Source organism: Chaetodon trifascialis, chromosome 7, assembly GCF_039877785.1.
Source record: "Chaetodon trifascialis isolate fChaTrf1 chromosome 7, fChaTrf1.hap1, whole genome shotgun sequence".
NCBI classification, from domain to species: domain Eukaryota; kingdom Metazoa; phylum Chordata; class Actinopteri; order Chaetodontiformes; family Chaetodontidae; genus Chaetodon; species Chaetodon trifascialis.
Window position 1 is genome coordinate 24,148,177 of NC_092062.1, and position 14,192 is coordinate 24,162,368.

Sequence of the window (14,192 nt, forward strand, 5' to 3'; positions counted from 1 at the left end):
GAGCAGATACCAGTCCTGCTGCTGGGTTGATGTCCTTCTACGGTCCTGGCCAGCTCTCCTTGTGTGTGGCCGGTGTCCTCGTATCTCCCCCATGCTCTTGAGACTGTGCTGTGAGACACCTTAAACCTTCTTGTGGCTGCACATATGGATGAGCCATGCTGGAGGAGCTGGACTACCTGTGCAACCTGACTGGGCTGCAGGTACCGCCTCAGGCTACCAGTAGTGACAAGGACACAAACAAAACTCAAAACTAGAGAAGAATCAGTCAGGAAGGACTAGGAGAAAGAAACTGCCTGTGTCCACCACATGCAAAACCATTCTCTGTGTGGGGGTTGTATTGGTTTTGCCTCTTCATCACACCTGTTGTCACTTTCATTTGCACCAAAGCAGGTGTAACTGGGTCCCAATCACTTGTGCTTCCTAAATGGACAGATTGATGTCCCTGAGGTTTAACTGACTTTGTGTCATGCTGTGATGATTAAATCTTCCCTTAATTGTTTTGAGCAGTTTATATGTAACAAAGTAGGAAAAATATAGAAATACACAGTATAATGATGACACTGGGCCAGAATTCCTTAGGAAAACATTTCTCTAAATAATTATCATTCATAACTATTACCATATGGACCTTAGAAAGACTAGATTAACCAAAATTAATTCATTCAGTATCTCCATTAATTCTGTCCATAAAATGTCAGAAAGTGAAAATTTGCTTGATCAAGAACAAACTTTCAATCTCAACCTTTAAACTAACAGACGAGAAGTCCTTCAGGTGGTCGGGGGAATGGAAATTTAAACTTCCACACGTCCGTGACAACAGCTGGACAAACTTCATCCGCTGAGAAGATCATGTGATACGACTGAAAGCCCCAGAACCGCCACTGCACGCTGACCTTAAAAGGCTGTTTGTCATGTGCCCATATTGTTAAAAACATCAGGAAAAAACATCCCAGACAAGAGATTTTAATCACAGAACTTTTATTTTTTTCAAAAGGGAGAAAAATCCACATTCTCAGGTAAAGAGCTGTGAGGGGGGAGAGGTTGGGGGGGCGGGGCAAGAAAAGTGGGACAAAGTGAGAAGCGGGAGCCTTTAAATACAGCTGCTGGAAGGTTATACATGATGATCACATGAGCCAATAAGCTTTTTCTACAGCGCCGGCAAGAGATTTGACACATATCTGCTTTAGTCAGGATTTCCAGAAAGAGTATATCAACAAGAAAAAGGGCAAAAAAGGGTGGGCTTCATACATCGTTTTTTATCTTTGAGGTTCTTCTAACTTTTGGCCAGCAGCGATAGTTTCGAAGTAAGAAATCAACTTTTGGATTAAAAAGAGGATAAACCATGGCACCCAAACAGTTTCAGATGGAGGTGGGGTGGGGTAAATAAAATGAAAATCGAGTGGAAGGGGGCAGTAGAAGAGCAGCCATCTTGTGAGAGGAAGCCGAGATCTCATCGATGTGAGTTCAGGAGACATCTGAAACGCACAGAGTGGTTGATACTGCAGATGAGCGCTGCGGTCAGACATGGCAGCAATCAAGTCACCATTTCTAACTCTAAAAAAAGAAATGTTTAAGGTTTTGTCTTGGAGGAAAAGGATTCAAAATACTTACAACTAGCAGGCCGGGCGCCGTATCTTCGCATGATCTGGTCTTGTGTGAATTTCACAAAAGATTCATATTGTTCTGGAAAGAGAGGAAGATGAGAGTGAGGATGTGTGCCTCCTCCTGCTCTGTGTGATCACCTGTGCTGCGTTTTAATTGCAGCCAAACTCACAATATAGCTGGTGTCATTTTCACCATTTCTGGTTTCTGATGTCAGAAAACAGAACGATCGCAGCTAATAAATATTTCCTGTTAACCAGCAGAACATTCCCAAGCTGCTGCGCTGACAAAGTGCACATGAACACAGCTTAAAGACAGCAGCTGTGCGGTGTGATCGGATATATAAACCTCTACGGTAAGTGATCGCGAAAAAAAGCTTGAAGACAAAGCGACCGGGCAGGCTGACGTCACTGTTATGCAAAACCTACATTTTCCCAGTCTAACACAAAAACGCTCAGCCAGCATTTTACAGTTTGTAGACTGGAAAATTTGGGGTTTTTGGGTGAGGAAAATGCCAGCTTAGTGGGCATGGAGCGCCAAAACGAAGAGAGGCAGATGCACTTTTGAATTTAACAGACTTAATGTGAACAGACTCTGCAAAACAAAATCATATAATCTTAACAGCTCCTGTAAACAGGCAGGGAACAAGTGCCATAAAGATGCACGATGGATGCCAGCACTGCAGACGTTATCAGGTATGATATGAACAGATATTCATAAAGGATGTTTCTCATTACACAGAGACGCTTTTACTCCGCTTCACTGCCAGACTGTCCAGATGAACGGTCGGTGCTGACATTATAGTGCTGTGCTTCTACAGCCTTTGCTGATATCCAAGGAGGAATGTTTATTACCTGCGAGTTTTGTGTTAAGGATCTGTTCGTACTCCTCCCGGATCTTCTCCTCGTGGTCTTTCAGCAGCCGCTCACACAGGTAGCTCACCTGCTTCAGTGTAAACGACGGCTGGTCCTTCCTTGAGGCACCTGAGAAACACAAAATCAGACCAGCTATGAAAAGGCTGAATCATTCACGTCTGCGGCGCAGCGCTAAGTCACCGAGACTGAAACGTCCTCTCTCCAGAAATAGGTGCTCGACCAGGTGCAAATTTACAGCGTTGCTCCCAGTCGTCCCTCACCTCTGCCAGCCAGCTGGGTCATGCAGCACTAATGTGGGCCCTTTCTCGAGTCCAATCTCATGTCTCTGTCTCTGTGCGACTGGAGCCAGCTTTAGCTAGGCGATTCTTTCCCCAGTGGTCTTTGAGGTCTGCTATGAGACTAAAATGTTTGTAAATCACAGGCGAGGATGGCTGAGCATGAAGGTTTAATGGCCATCTCAGAGACAGAAAGAGGCCGGGTTAGTAACAGTGGAGTCAGTGTGATCTATGAGACCGTCCTGCAGAGTGAGAGGGAAAAACACCGGAGCTCAATGGCCCGGGGCTTGGATTACATCTCGCAACCTAACTGCCAAATTGTGCTTAACGCATCAAACTGCACCACTATTGCTGCAGCACAAATATGTTTCCAAAGAGGAGCAGAAGCAAAAGGCAAATGTACCGTCTGTCAGTATGGATGACCCATTATGTATGCTCACGTGTAAGCAAGACATGGACTGAAACAAACCACCGCAATCTACACACAAGTAAAAGATTGACCTTTGCATGTTTTCAGGATATAACTTCATTCTAAAAAAAACTAGTTATGCCCACATGGACGGCCATCTTGAAAAGAAAAAAACATTGTTTGCTCTGAGGATGAATCTGTCGACCACCAAGAAATCAATGGCCATCTGCTTTTCTGGGTTTAATCTTCTATGATTTTGACTTTTATCCACATGACATCTGGATTTATTAACTGGTTTACCATGAAAAGACTGTATCATCTCAGGATGCCACACCGCTTGAAGGTGTGTGTGTGTGTGTGTGTGTGTGTGTGTGTGTGTGTGTGTGTGTGTGTGTGTGTGTGTGTGTGTGTGTGTGTGTATAGATTAGAGGTGTTGTCTCCAGGTGCTGCCAGATAAAGTTTACAGATTGCCTGATTAATGTTATTGGTTCCCAATTAGCATCGAGTTTAAATACAACATACTGCAAATAGGCACTTTCAGACTCATGTGACTCTGCTGCACCGAGCAGACGCTGAGTTTATAATTGTAGCGTCCACTGTCTGAGTATTGGTAACAAACTTAGTATTTGACCCTTTTGCACAGCATCAGTTCAGGTGTGATGAAGCAGGAAATGACTGCTTATTTGGAGGTCCACCTGAAACACATCCATTACATGTAAAACATCGTTCTGGGAAGACGACGATAAAAACACACTTCTTTAGAGTTCCAAAAGGGATGGACTGAACTCGCATGAGAAAGACATCTCCTTTACAGGAGGGGGTTGGATTTGGCACAAACAACTACAAATCTTCCCCAAAGTCACATCTGGAATCACAATCCCTCTGCCCTTGTGGTTGTTCTGACGAGCAGCAGAAGCCTGCCTCTTGAGACTTGAGTTAGTCATGCAGGTCCAGCCAAGGGTCTTTTGGCAGGCCTTGGAGAATGAATGACTTTATCGTTGGTAACTGATGTAGGGGTGATTGTACAGGCCTAAACATGGCTTACAAAGATGTGATTCAAGATGGTTTTGATGTCTGAGTTGCCTGTCTCGACACTTCCTGTTGTAGAACTTGTTAACCAGAACAAAACACGTTATCTAAAAAATTTGCACCTGCAGATGTACAATACGCTCCTGCAGCTCTCAAAAAAGCCCAGAGCGATCTCAACAGCCACTCAGCTTAACAACACTGCCTTCAACAGCTAAAGATAGGGTGTTCTATAACTGGACAGTCAGGCTGTGATACATCAACAGCTGCCCTTATAGAACACATACATACATACATACATACATACATACATACATACATACATACATACATACATACATACATACATACATACATACATACATACATACATGTGGTTCAAATGAGGAAAAACATGCTGTGCCCACATCAGAGCTGTGCATGGCCAGAAGACAAGTTCTCCAGGTCAAAACCCATAAACAACAATATGTGCATGCAAAGCCAACAGTAAAATCTCCAACCTGGTGGGGAGCTGGGAGCGTTAAGGGAGGAACTGGGGCTGGGGGCATCACTGGAGCTACAGGCCTCGGTCTGGTTGAAGGCCCCTTCCAGCTGCCGTCGCCTCTGGATCCGGCTGTACTCCTGACGGAGGTTCTGGAAGATCTGCTCTGTAGGGAGCAAACAGAAACAAGCACAACAACTGTTAGAACCAGCATAGCAAACACCCAAAAATGGCAGTTCTCATGGTTACACACAGGGATGGTACATGGAGATGCAACTTTGACCCTGGTTGCTTTCTACAGGACACATTTTTCAACTGTTTGGTGGTTATGAGAAAGCTCCCGAGGGACTGCAAAGCAAACACATTCCCCACTTGCTCTTTTTCCATGTTGTAGTTTAAGCAAGTATAATGTGCTTTGTTTAAGTCTGTATTTTGATCATTAAAAGGAACACAATCTAGCCAATAGCAGCTGTCCCATAATGCTGTTTTATATTCAGTGAATCAAATTTTAATACGTGTTCTTTCAATAATACGCCCACTGCAGACACATTCATACAATGCTGAATGTAAGCCAGCATTAACACATGAACAGGGAGTAGCACAGGAAGGTGTAGATAAACTACATCTCTGAGCCAGCTCTCATCTGACATGAAAAAAAAGAAAAAGAAAAACACTCACTGACGGAAGCAGAGGTGTGAGACTGACATTAGTAAAATACCAACTAGTTCTGTGACTCTCACACACACACACACACACACACACACACACACACACACACACACACACACACACACACACACACACACACACACACACACACACACACACACACACACACACACACACACACACAGCTGACTTAAGACACACTTTCTGATCCTGTGACTGTATCACTTTCACTTCTCTTCCAAAGCTTTTCATGACGTCTGCATCATGCCGCGCTGCAGCTGGTGAAAAGCCCTTCATTGGAGCTGCAACATAAATCTGCGCTCTTTACAAAGCTCTAACAACGACTTTCGTTCTTCTGTGGCTCTGTGCAGAGGTTGAACGGATGCTTGGGGTTTTTGTGAATGTACAAAGTAAATGGATTTGTGACACAATCACTACGTTTACATGCAGTCAATATTCGGGTTATGGTCAATAATCTGGTTTCTGAAACATTCGTAATAACCTGTTTACATGCGTGAGCAAACAGGGGTAATCAATTGGGATATCCCGATCAAAACAGCGACGCACGGACAACGTGTCGACACACGGGCAACGTCATGACGCAATGCGCGTCATTTCAGCTTCTTCTTCCTGTGTCCAAAAACAACAACAGCAGCACGGCGGATAATGACCAGCTCGGGGCTGGTGCTGACCCACCACCAGTACTATGACACTATTCTGTCTCACTTTCTTCATTCATGGAAGGCGAGAACGTGAAGAAATAGGAAATGGAGCCAGAGCTGTGCCATCCATATCCATGCTACCTGCACTCAAAAGACCAAGATTCCTTGTGAATAGAACATGTGCAGAACACAAATTAATGGTCCATTCGATGGGGATATTCTGATAGGCGTATACATGGCCAGAAATTTGGGTTGGAAAAGGAGTAACCCAGGGGTCATATTCGGGTTTTTAAAAACCGGAATATGAGCATATTCAGGTTTTTCAAAAGGGTTATTGGTGTTTACATGGCCGTGCGCAACCGGGTTATTGCTGATATTCCGGTTATGAAAGGGTTACTTGACTGCATGTAAACGTAGTGACAGACTTTCGCTCTTCTGAGGCTCTATGCAGAGGTTTAACGGATGCTTGGGGTTTTTGTGGATGTGCAAAGTAAATGGATTTGTGACACACTGACGATACAGGCAATGTATTACTTGTTGTTCATCCAGGGATGTGATTGAAGGGGTTTTCTTTCCAAACTTCCTGTGTTGTCTGGATACATTCTTATTGTCACGATCATTTAATCTACCCAAGCTGAAACCCAGAAACTGCCGCCAAGGCCCACATGTAAAAAGCACCGCAACTACATGGCTGTTAATCAATATCAGGTCTTGGTATGGTGGGGGCAGTGAGTGAGGCTCAGAAAATTTTGCTCTTTGCACACTGCAACAATCACCCATTTTCGATTGTAAGCATGTGGCTGTGAAAACACACTAAATTTCAATGTCGCTTTAAGTGTAGACCAACATAAAGCAAATACAGTATGAGTGTCATGACAGCGTCATAATTTTTTTTTTTTTCTTGCATTACTGAGATGCCATTGTCTCTGAAGTCTACAAAGAGGTCATGGTTTTCCGTACACTTATGTGCAGCCAAAAAAGGACACTTTTCAGGCCAAAAATGACAAACATTTGATGGGTCAAGAATTCAACTGTGAATATTTGTTGCTTTTCTTGGTTTTACATCATAATATATTTCACATTTTGGGATGGTTGGACAAAACAAGATATTCATGATGCTACCTTGTATTCTGGGCTATTGCAATTTGCAACATTTTTGACTATTTTCTGATGTTTTATAGACCAAACAATTCATTATGTCAAGGACATAACGTAAGACGTGAAATCACAGGCATGGGCATAAAACAAAGGTAATCTAGGTACTGTATGTACCAGTGCATAAAGCAATATCGGGTCAGGAAAATGTGGTTCCAGCACAGTGGCTACCCCCTTATCGCCAATGTTTCCTCCTTAGGATGAACCCTGTGCTGCCCTGCTGTCCAGCGTCACAACAGCGTAAACATGGGTCACAGCCAGCACACATACATATCTAATTATAAAGGAGGATAATGTTAAAAAAAAACTGGGAAAACAAGAGGAAAACACCATGGCCTCAACCAGAACTGATAACCAAATGCAGAAGAGGGACATTATCTCGCCCTATTCATACTGAGAGTGAGGTCTCTGTGCATGTTGCAGCTCTATCTGCAGAGCTGTGCCTCATTTATCTTGGGTGGGGAGGGAGTTAGAGGCCATGCTGCCGCTCCGGCCTTCTCGTCAGTAAGCTTGTTTGGATGGTGGGGAAAGCAGGATCTTCTCTACACAGCCATTTTAAGAAAGCCATGCTATGCACAGTTGTGCATTTCTGAACTGGTGCCTTCATGGAGACCCCTCCTCCTGCTGTATGTGGCCTCTCAAACCTTCAAGCATTAACAATAGAGGACCCTAATCTGACAGGCTCTGTTTGTTTAGCTACCACTGGGCTTTTCACTCTTAATACAGCCATGTCACTGCAGAGAGAGCGTCATTCCCATCCCACAAAGAGGCTGCAACCAGGACTAAAACAAGGAGTAGATTGACAGAAGAACTGATCTACAATAAATCTTAGAATTAATAATTGAGGAGGTCTCAAGTCTGTGTTTGTTTTGTGGCATTGTACGTGAAATATTTTTAGGTTTTTGAATGTAGGCCTGGCAAAGCAAACAACATAGAGAGAATCGTCTCAATTTTTCACTGTATTATGACCTGATATAAACAAAACAACAAGTTGAAAAAATAGTGAAATTCGTGAAAAAACTAAAAGACACAATGGTTGAAGCTCTAGCTGCACCTTTCAGTGTTTTAATAATTGTGTATTGTACTCATTATTAGACTTAAAGTCATTAGCTAAGACACTAATTTGGCAGTAGCTGGGAAGAAAAAAAAGTTTTTCCAAGATGGGACACAGTCACACTCACAATCAGGTGAGATTGAGAAAGAATTCACCATGCAAGCAAACAACACACAGAGATCAATTTGAAATCTGATAATCACAGATAGAGAAATATCATTCTACCTGACAGACACTGCATCAAGTTCAAGTTAGTTCTGAATTAGATACTGAACAATGGGACTCATATTTTATTGGTCCATGTCCATTGCATCAAGTTTCAAGTAGCGGGGGATGTTTGGTGTGCAGGAGACACGGGCAGGGTGTCTCTTTACTTTCGTTTTGTGACTCTTGTTTTGTTACATTTTTGAAAGGTGGGGTGTGGGTGCAGATCTTACCACCTCCGCTTTCCAACTTCCTGGGGGAAACCCTGTATTACAAACGTGATTGTTGTTTAAATGAAGACTATGAGCAAGAGAGAGCAAGACGTGAGCTTCAGAGACAACTAAAACCAAAACTAACTATATTTGCTACTACTACTTCTACTGTTTCTGTGTAATCTGTGTATTATTTTGTATTTATCTGTATGGTAATGCAGTTACAGACTTAAGTCTGAATCCATGTTGGACATGCGTTGCTGGCGGATCACTACTCCTGGGCACCTCTGACTGACAAGTGAAAAATCTCTCCTGCTGCCCGTCACTTCCAGCTCTGCCAACTACTAGTAGCTCAACTATGGGTGTTGCTTGGCAACAATGACCCTGCCACAACCAGGCCAAGCAATCAATCACAGAGACTTCCGGGAGCCAGGGGAACCCAGTGGAGAAAGCCTCGGCTAAAAGGCTTAGACACAGGCCAAATAGTGAATACGAAAGGGAGATCAGCCGGATAGATTGGACATGGTGGTGAAGAGAAAACAAAGCTGACTCATTTCATTTCACCCTCCACCACTAAAGGATTGTGGGCGGAGGTGGGTCTTCGAATGTCCCAACTGCCAGGAAGCAGCTTGTGATGTATTATGGGTCAGTTCAAGTTGCCCTTCAGTACTAAGGAATTTAAGAGTAACCACTATTAGTGGAAAGCAGCTAGAACTGCCACGGGTATTTGATTAGCTGTCAACTATCAAATCAACAACTATTTCGACAATTCATTTGAATTTTTTTAGGCTAAAAAGTCTAAATTATATCATTCCAGCACCTTCAATGTTAATATTCTCTGGTTCTGTTTACAGCATGAGTATCTTTGGGTTGTGGACAAAACAAGGCATTTGAGACCATCATCTTGGGCTTTGGAACACACACTGGTAGATGTTTTTCACAATTTTTTTTACATTTATAGACCAAACAACTAATCGACTAATGGAGAAAACAATATTTATTTGCAGCTTTAAAAACCGCAGAAATTGGGAAAAAGCAACTAGGCCATAAAACAATTTTAATCCAGGATCCTGATAACATGTGTCAGGCATATGTCAAACTTTGGACAGTTTTTGCTTGATAGGGATAGATCGAACAGCCTATCAAACAGCAGAAATAAACACAACAACAGCCAGTCAATCAGCAGTTTTTTGGCTCACCAATGTACATACCCAACAGCACAGCATTATCTAAGCTACCAGTGGAGAAAGTGGATGTGAAAGTGGAAGTCCTCTGGAAAAGAGGAGAAATGAGTGGAAACAAGAGGCACAAAAACGACGGTCAAAGTGAACTCTTACTATCCTCCAAAGCTGAGGAAACTCGACAAGAAAGGGAACACGACACTTAGATTTAAGTGGTTGACATATCTCAAAAGAGACAAAGCACAGATATGTCGAAAAATATGCCATAAGCCAGTGCCAACCAATACAGGAAACAAACCTGCTCCATAGCCTGAAAAGGTACCATCCCAGCGACTATGTCGAGAACTGGAAATGCACATCACAATATTCTAAACCAAGCCAGTGTCCTCAGTTCAATGTTCACAAGTTATACTTTACTTGAATGAAGTTTGTCAAATGAACCCTCTGGTTTCTTCAGGCTTCTGTCATTATCATGATAATCTTCAAACTGGCAGAAGTTTCAAATTATATATCATGACAAATAGGAATACTGATCAACATGGAAAAAATGATCATGGTCATATTTCCTGCTGTATAGCTGGTTACTGAAGAGTAAATTATTTCCAAACATGTTTGATTTTGTCTAATCAAATCTAGTGGGACTCATGTCCTGATAAACAATGAGGCATATAGACTTTAAATATGGAAAGACACACTGGTGATAGTTTTGTACTCAGTATTGGGAGGGACAAAGTTGGATCAGTATCATCTAGCTATTCCAAGTGAAATAACCTAAACAGATTTCTCTGCATTTCTCACTTCTAATTAGTGGAATGTGATTTTTTTTTTTAATATATTCATGTGAAAAATCCACTGTCACCAAGAACTTCCTGTTGAGACCGCAGAATGAGTTTAGCCCAAGATACTTGTCTTGCAAGTCTTGCAGCCTGAGCCAGGTTTTAGACCTGAACTATGACCTGCCAAACTTTTAGATAAGGTGTTCCAGGAAAACACCAGCCTCATCTGTACCAACTTGGAATTTTACCAAAGCACAAGCCTGAACCAGCAACACAAATAGGGAAGCAAAGGAGAGTAGGGTGGGTGATCCTCTCTACATTGTAAAGTAATTACCTGAAGATACCACGGAATTGTCAGATCCCTGTGTCTTGCCTGCACACACAGCCTGGCTCACCACAAGCAAACCTGACTAGCTGGAAAGCCTGTGTGGGAGAGACGGTGGGAGGGATGACAGCTGACCTTTCACTAAATACAAAACTGCTTTCACTTGGCAGACCACAGCAGAAAGGCGGGCGTGCAGCACCAGTCCCAGGAGGGGCCTCTTTCTGGGTGAAGGTGAGTATACTACCTTGTACCCAGACCTCACGCCTGTGACAGACAAATCTACATAACTTCACCCCTCCAGCTGCTGTGCTGTAATTCAGCAAGGCAGGCACATTTTGAAAGACATGGGACGCACAAGAGGCCCGCTGGATTCCTGACATAAAGCTCAGGCTAGATAAGGAACGTGAGACCAGACAACCAGGAAAAAATGGATATTGATGATTCATTTGGTGTAGTAACATAAACATAGCTGCACTGTGAACACCACTCTCTAAGGTCAAATAAGTCAGACTGCATAAATGGTGTGAGCGATAAAGTAATACATAAAGTAATATGGCGTGTGTAACTGTAGCGACAGTGGACGGCGAGGATCAATCAAAGAACTGCAGTGCAGTTGTCGATGGTTATACGTTGTGTGCTGCCATCCATGTGCAGCGCCAGTGCAAAACAAAACTTGGGTAATCAAATTATGAGCTGTAGTGATGGGATTATAGTGAAATAGGCCTATTTCAGCAACCTACCATTGGTAACTAACCTTATTTTGTTTGCCAGTGTCGATTTTTACTCTGATTCTTGAGTAGCATACAAGAAAATGTGCCTTCACTTCGAGGCATCTACAACTGCTACAAGAAACTGCCCTGTGCCTTCTTAGAAACAAAACACCTCTACATCACTATTGATGTTTTGGTTAACGAGGGCAAGGGTTACACAGTTCAGAAGAAGCAGATATGAATACATTTCTCAGGAAGCCAGCTGTGATGACATTTGTGTGCATATTAATGCTCTCTTCAAACCTTCCCTGGCTTTCTCCATAAACAACCTAACTTCTTTTTCTCAACAGTGCAATAACAGGAACTCCATGTGTTGCCCTCTGTGTCATTTCAGGCTATGTGGGCTCTTGTTGTTCTTCAATTGCTGCACTGCAATTTCATTTTTCAGGTAGCACAAATCATTCACTTCCTCTGCAGGTAAATATTCCATAAAAAATGCCAGCTGAAATCCACAGCAAAAAACCCCACAGAACTCGGGGGGACGCTGATCTAATAGACGTGCAGCAGCGACATATCATTTGCTCCCCTCTTAGCTGACTGTTATGGACAGAAATCAACAACATAAGATGTTCAAAAAAGGAAGAAATAACTGCTTTGGGTTTAACTCTTTCAATGGAGAGGACAAGCAGCTCAACACACATGAAGGATGGATCGCTCCAAAAATCAGAGTGCTTTTTCACCTAGCAGTTCCTTGCCAATAAAAACTGGTTATGAGGTATGTGTCCGTGCAGTCCTCATTTCTTCACTGCAACTGAAACTGTCAATACTTGGTGGTATGGAATGTGATACAGTTCAGAGCAACATGAGGGCTAACTAGCATCGTAAGCAACATTTTAAGACATGGTATGACAGTGCTATAGACAATGGATTTCCTAGTCACTGGCCTGCATATAGTGACAATGTAGGAGTTAACAGCATGGCTTAGCACAGGTAGTAACAGCTGCCTCTATCTTGTAATCCTCTCACATTTCACGGCAATCAAATAAATTCAAGGACGTCCAGCATTTTTTAAAATTAGAATTCAAAAAGCGCAAGGATTAGGCCTCGCTGCTATCATGTGCCCAATCTCTGTGACTGGCACATATAACAAGCCTCACTGGATCACAGTGGAGACATCTAGGCAATTATCTGGTGTCCACTTGTGCGCCCCACACCCGTCCAACGCTCACAACTCAGCTTTCCAAGTCAATGGAAGCTAAAAGTGCAGACATAAAGGAAATGAACAATGCCCTCTAGGCCTGAAGAGGAAAATAAGTGGTTGTGGTGCATAATGGTAACCCCGTCCTCAATGCAAGACAATTGTGGCACTAAAGCCAAGGAACACAATCTGGGAAGCTCCTAATGAACAGTCTGCTATGATGAGCCTGCTGCTACCATTTGTCTTCTCAGGAGAGCCAACAGGCTAAATTGTCACCCAAGTGACAAAGTAGGATATTTTGTTTAATCCCATCAGTTTCCAAATGAATATTTAATTGAACATATTGGTGGATTGTATAGGCAGCGTTGATGTCATATAGCTATACTCAATTTCCCCAATTCTAGAACTAAACATTGCTTTATCCATGCAAAAAACTTTCATTCCAGCATTTTCATTAACAAATGGTCATAGTTCAGGCGAGCTAACTCAGCCAACTCTGCAACAATGCAATCAACTGGCACGATGGCACCAATAAATACCTGTACGTACGCTGCCACCTCTGCTGTGCTGCGTCTCCTGATTTGTGATGATAAAATGATCTGTGTCGGTAACTTAGCGACGACGCTCCCTTTCCTGACGTTAGCTTAGCCAGGCTAACGTTTAGCCTCCAACCCCCATTCTGATTCTCAACTAGCTAGCTATCCATTCCACTCCACCCAAACCCCCTCCCCCATGACACCCACCCTGAAACGCAGGAAAAAAACGCCAAATGTGTCTTAATTTCATACCTGGGGTGAGCCTGTGTTCACCTCCTATGGCCGGAGGAGACATCGAATGCGTTGGGCTGTCGACTGGGGGACGGAGGTTGCATCTTTGCGGGGACGGAGTGCTAGGAGTCCCCGGTAGTGGATTGCACCTTCTCCGCTTGGGAGACTGGGGACTGAGGAGGGCCTCAAACTCCATCGACCGCTTTAACGTAGCTCCACAAGCCATGTTAGCTAAACAAAATGGAAAAAACAAGCTGTAGAAAAACGACCCGCAAAAACTGGGGGGGTTACCGCTCGTGGTTTGCGCGTCTAACGTTCCTCGAATTTCTTGAGCCTTTCTTCCTCTCCACAACAACGGATTTTCTTCTCTGAGTAGTAAGCCAACTGCCGACCCTGCCTGCTGAATTTTTAAAACGTCACAATGGCAGAACCTACCATTACACGAAAGGGGGGGGGGTTTCAAATATTCACAACCTATTCTTTTATATTCTTCACTGTCCTTAGTTGGAAATGTTATGAAGGCGTACTTTTATAATGCAGTACTTAATAAACACTGGAATTAATTTGGATTATTTTGCCTTATTCGCCGTTTTTACGCTGCGTTTTCCTGC

General features: G+C 43.1%; 2 protein-coding genes across 2 annotated transcripts in view; both read right to left on the minus strand.

Moving 5' to 3' along the window:
* LOC139333392 (mannosyl-oligosaccharide 1,2-alpha-mannosidase IA) overlaps positions 1-14,192 on the minus strand; it is a 351,400-nt gene that overhangs the window by 12,864 nt on the left and 324,344 nt on the right. The window lies entirely within an intron of this gene.
* akirin1 (akirin 1) lies at positions 966-13,970 on the minus strand. The gene is made up of 5 exons (XM_070967160.1): positions 13,603-13,970; positions 4,688-4,834; positions 2,457-2,585; positions 1,612-1,683; positions 966-1,475 (listed from the first exon to the last, which is right to left on the minus strand). The coding sequence occupies exons 1-5, from the start codon at positions 13,805-13,807 to the stop codon at positions 1,465-1,467; spliced, it is 564 nt and encodes a 187-aa protein (XP_070823261.1). The 5' UTR covers positions 13,808-13,970; the 3' UTR covers positions 966-1,464.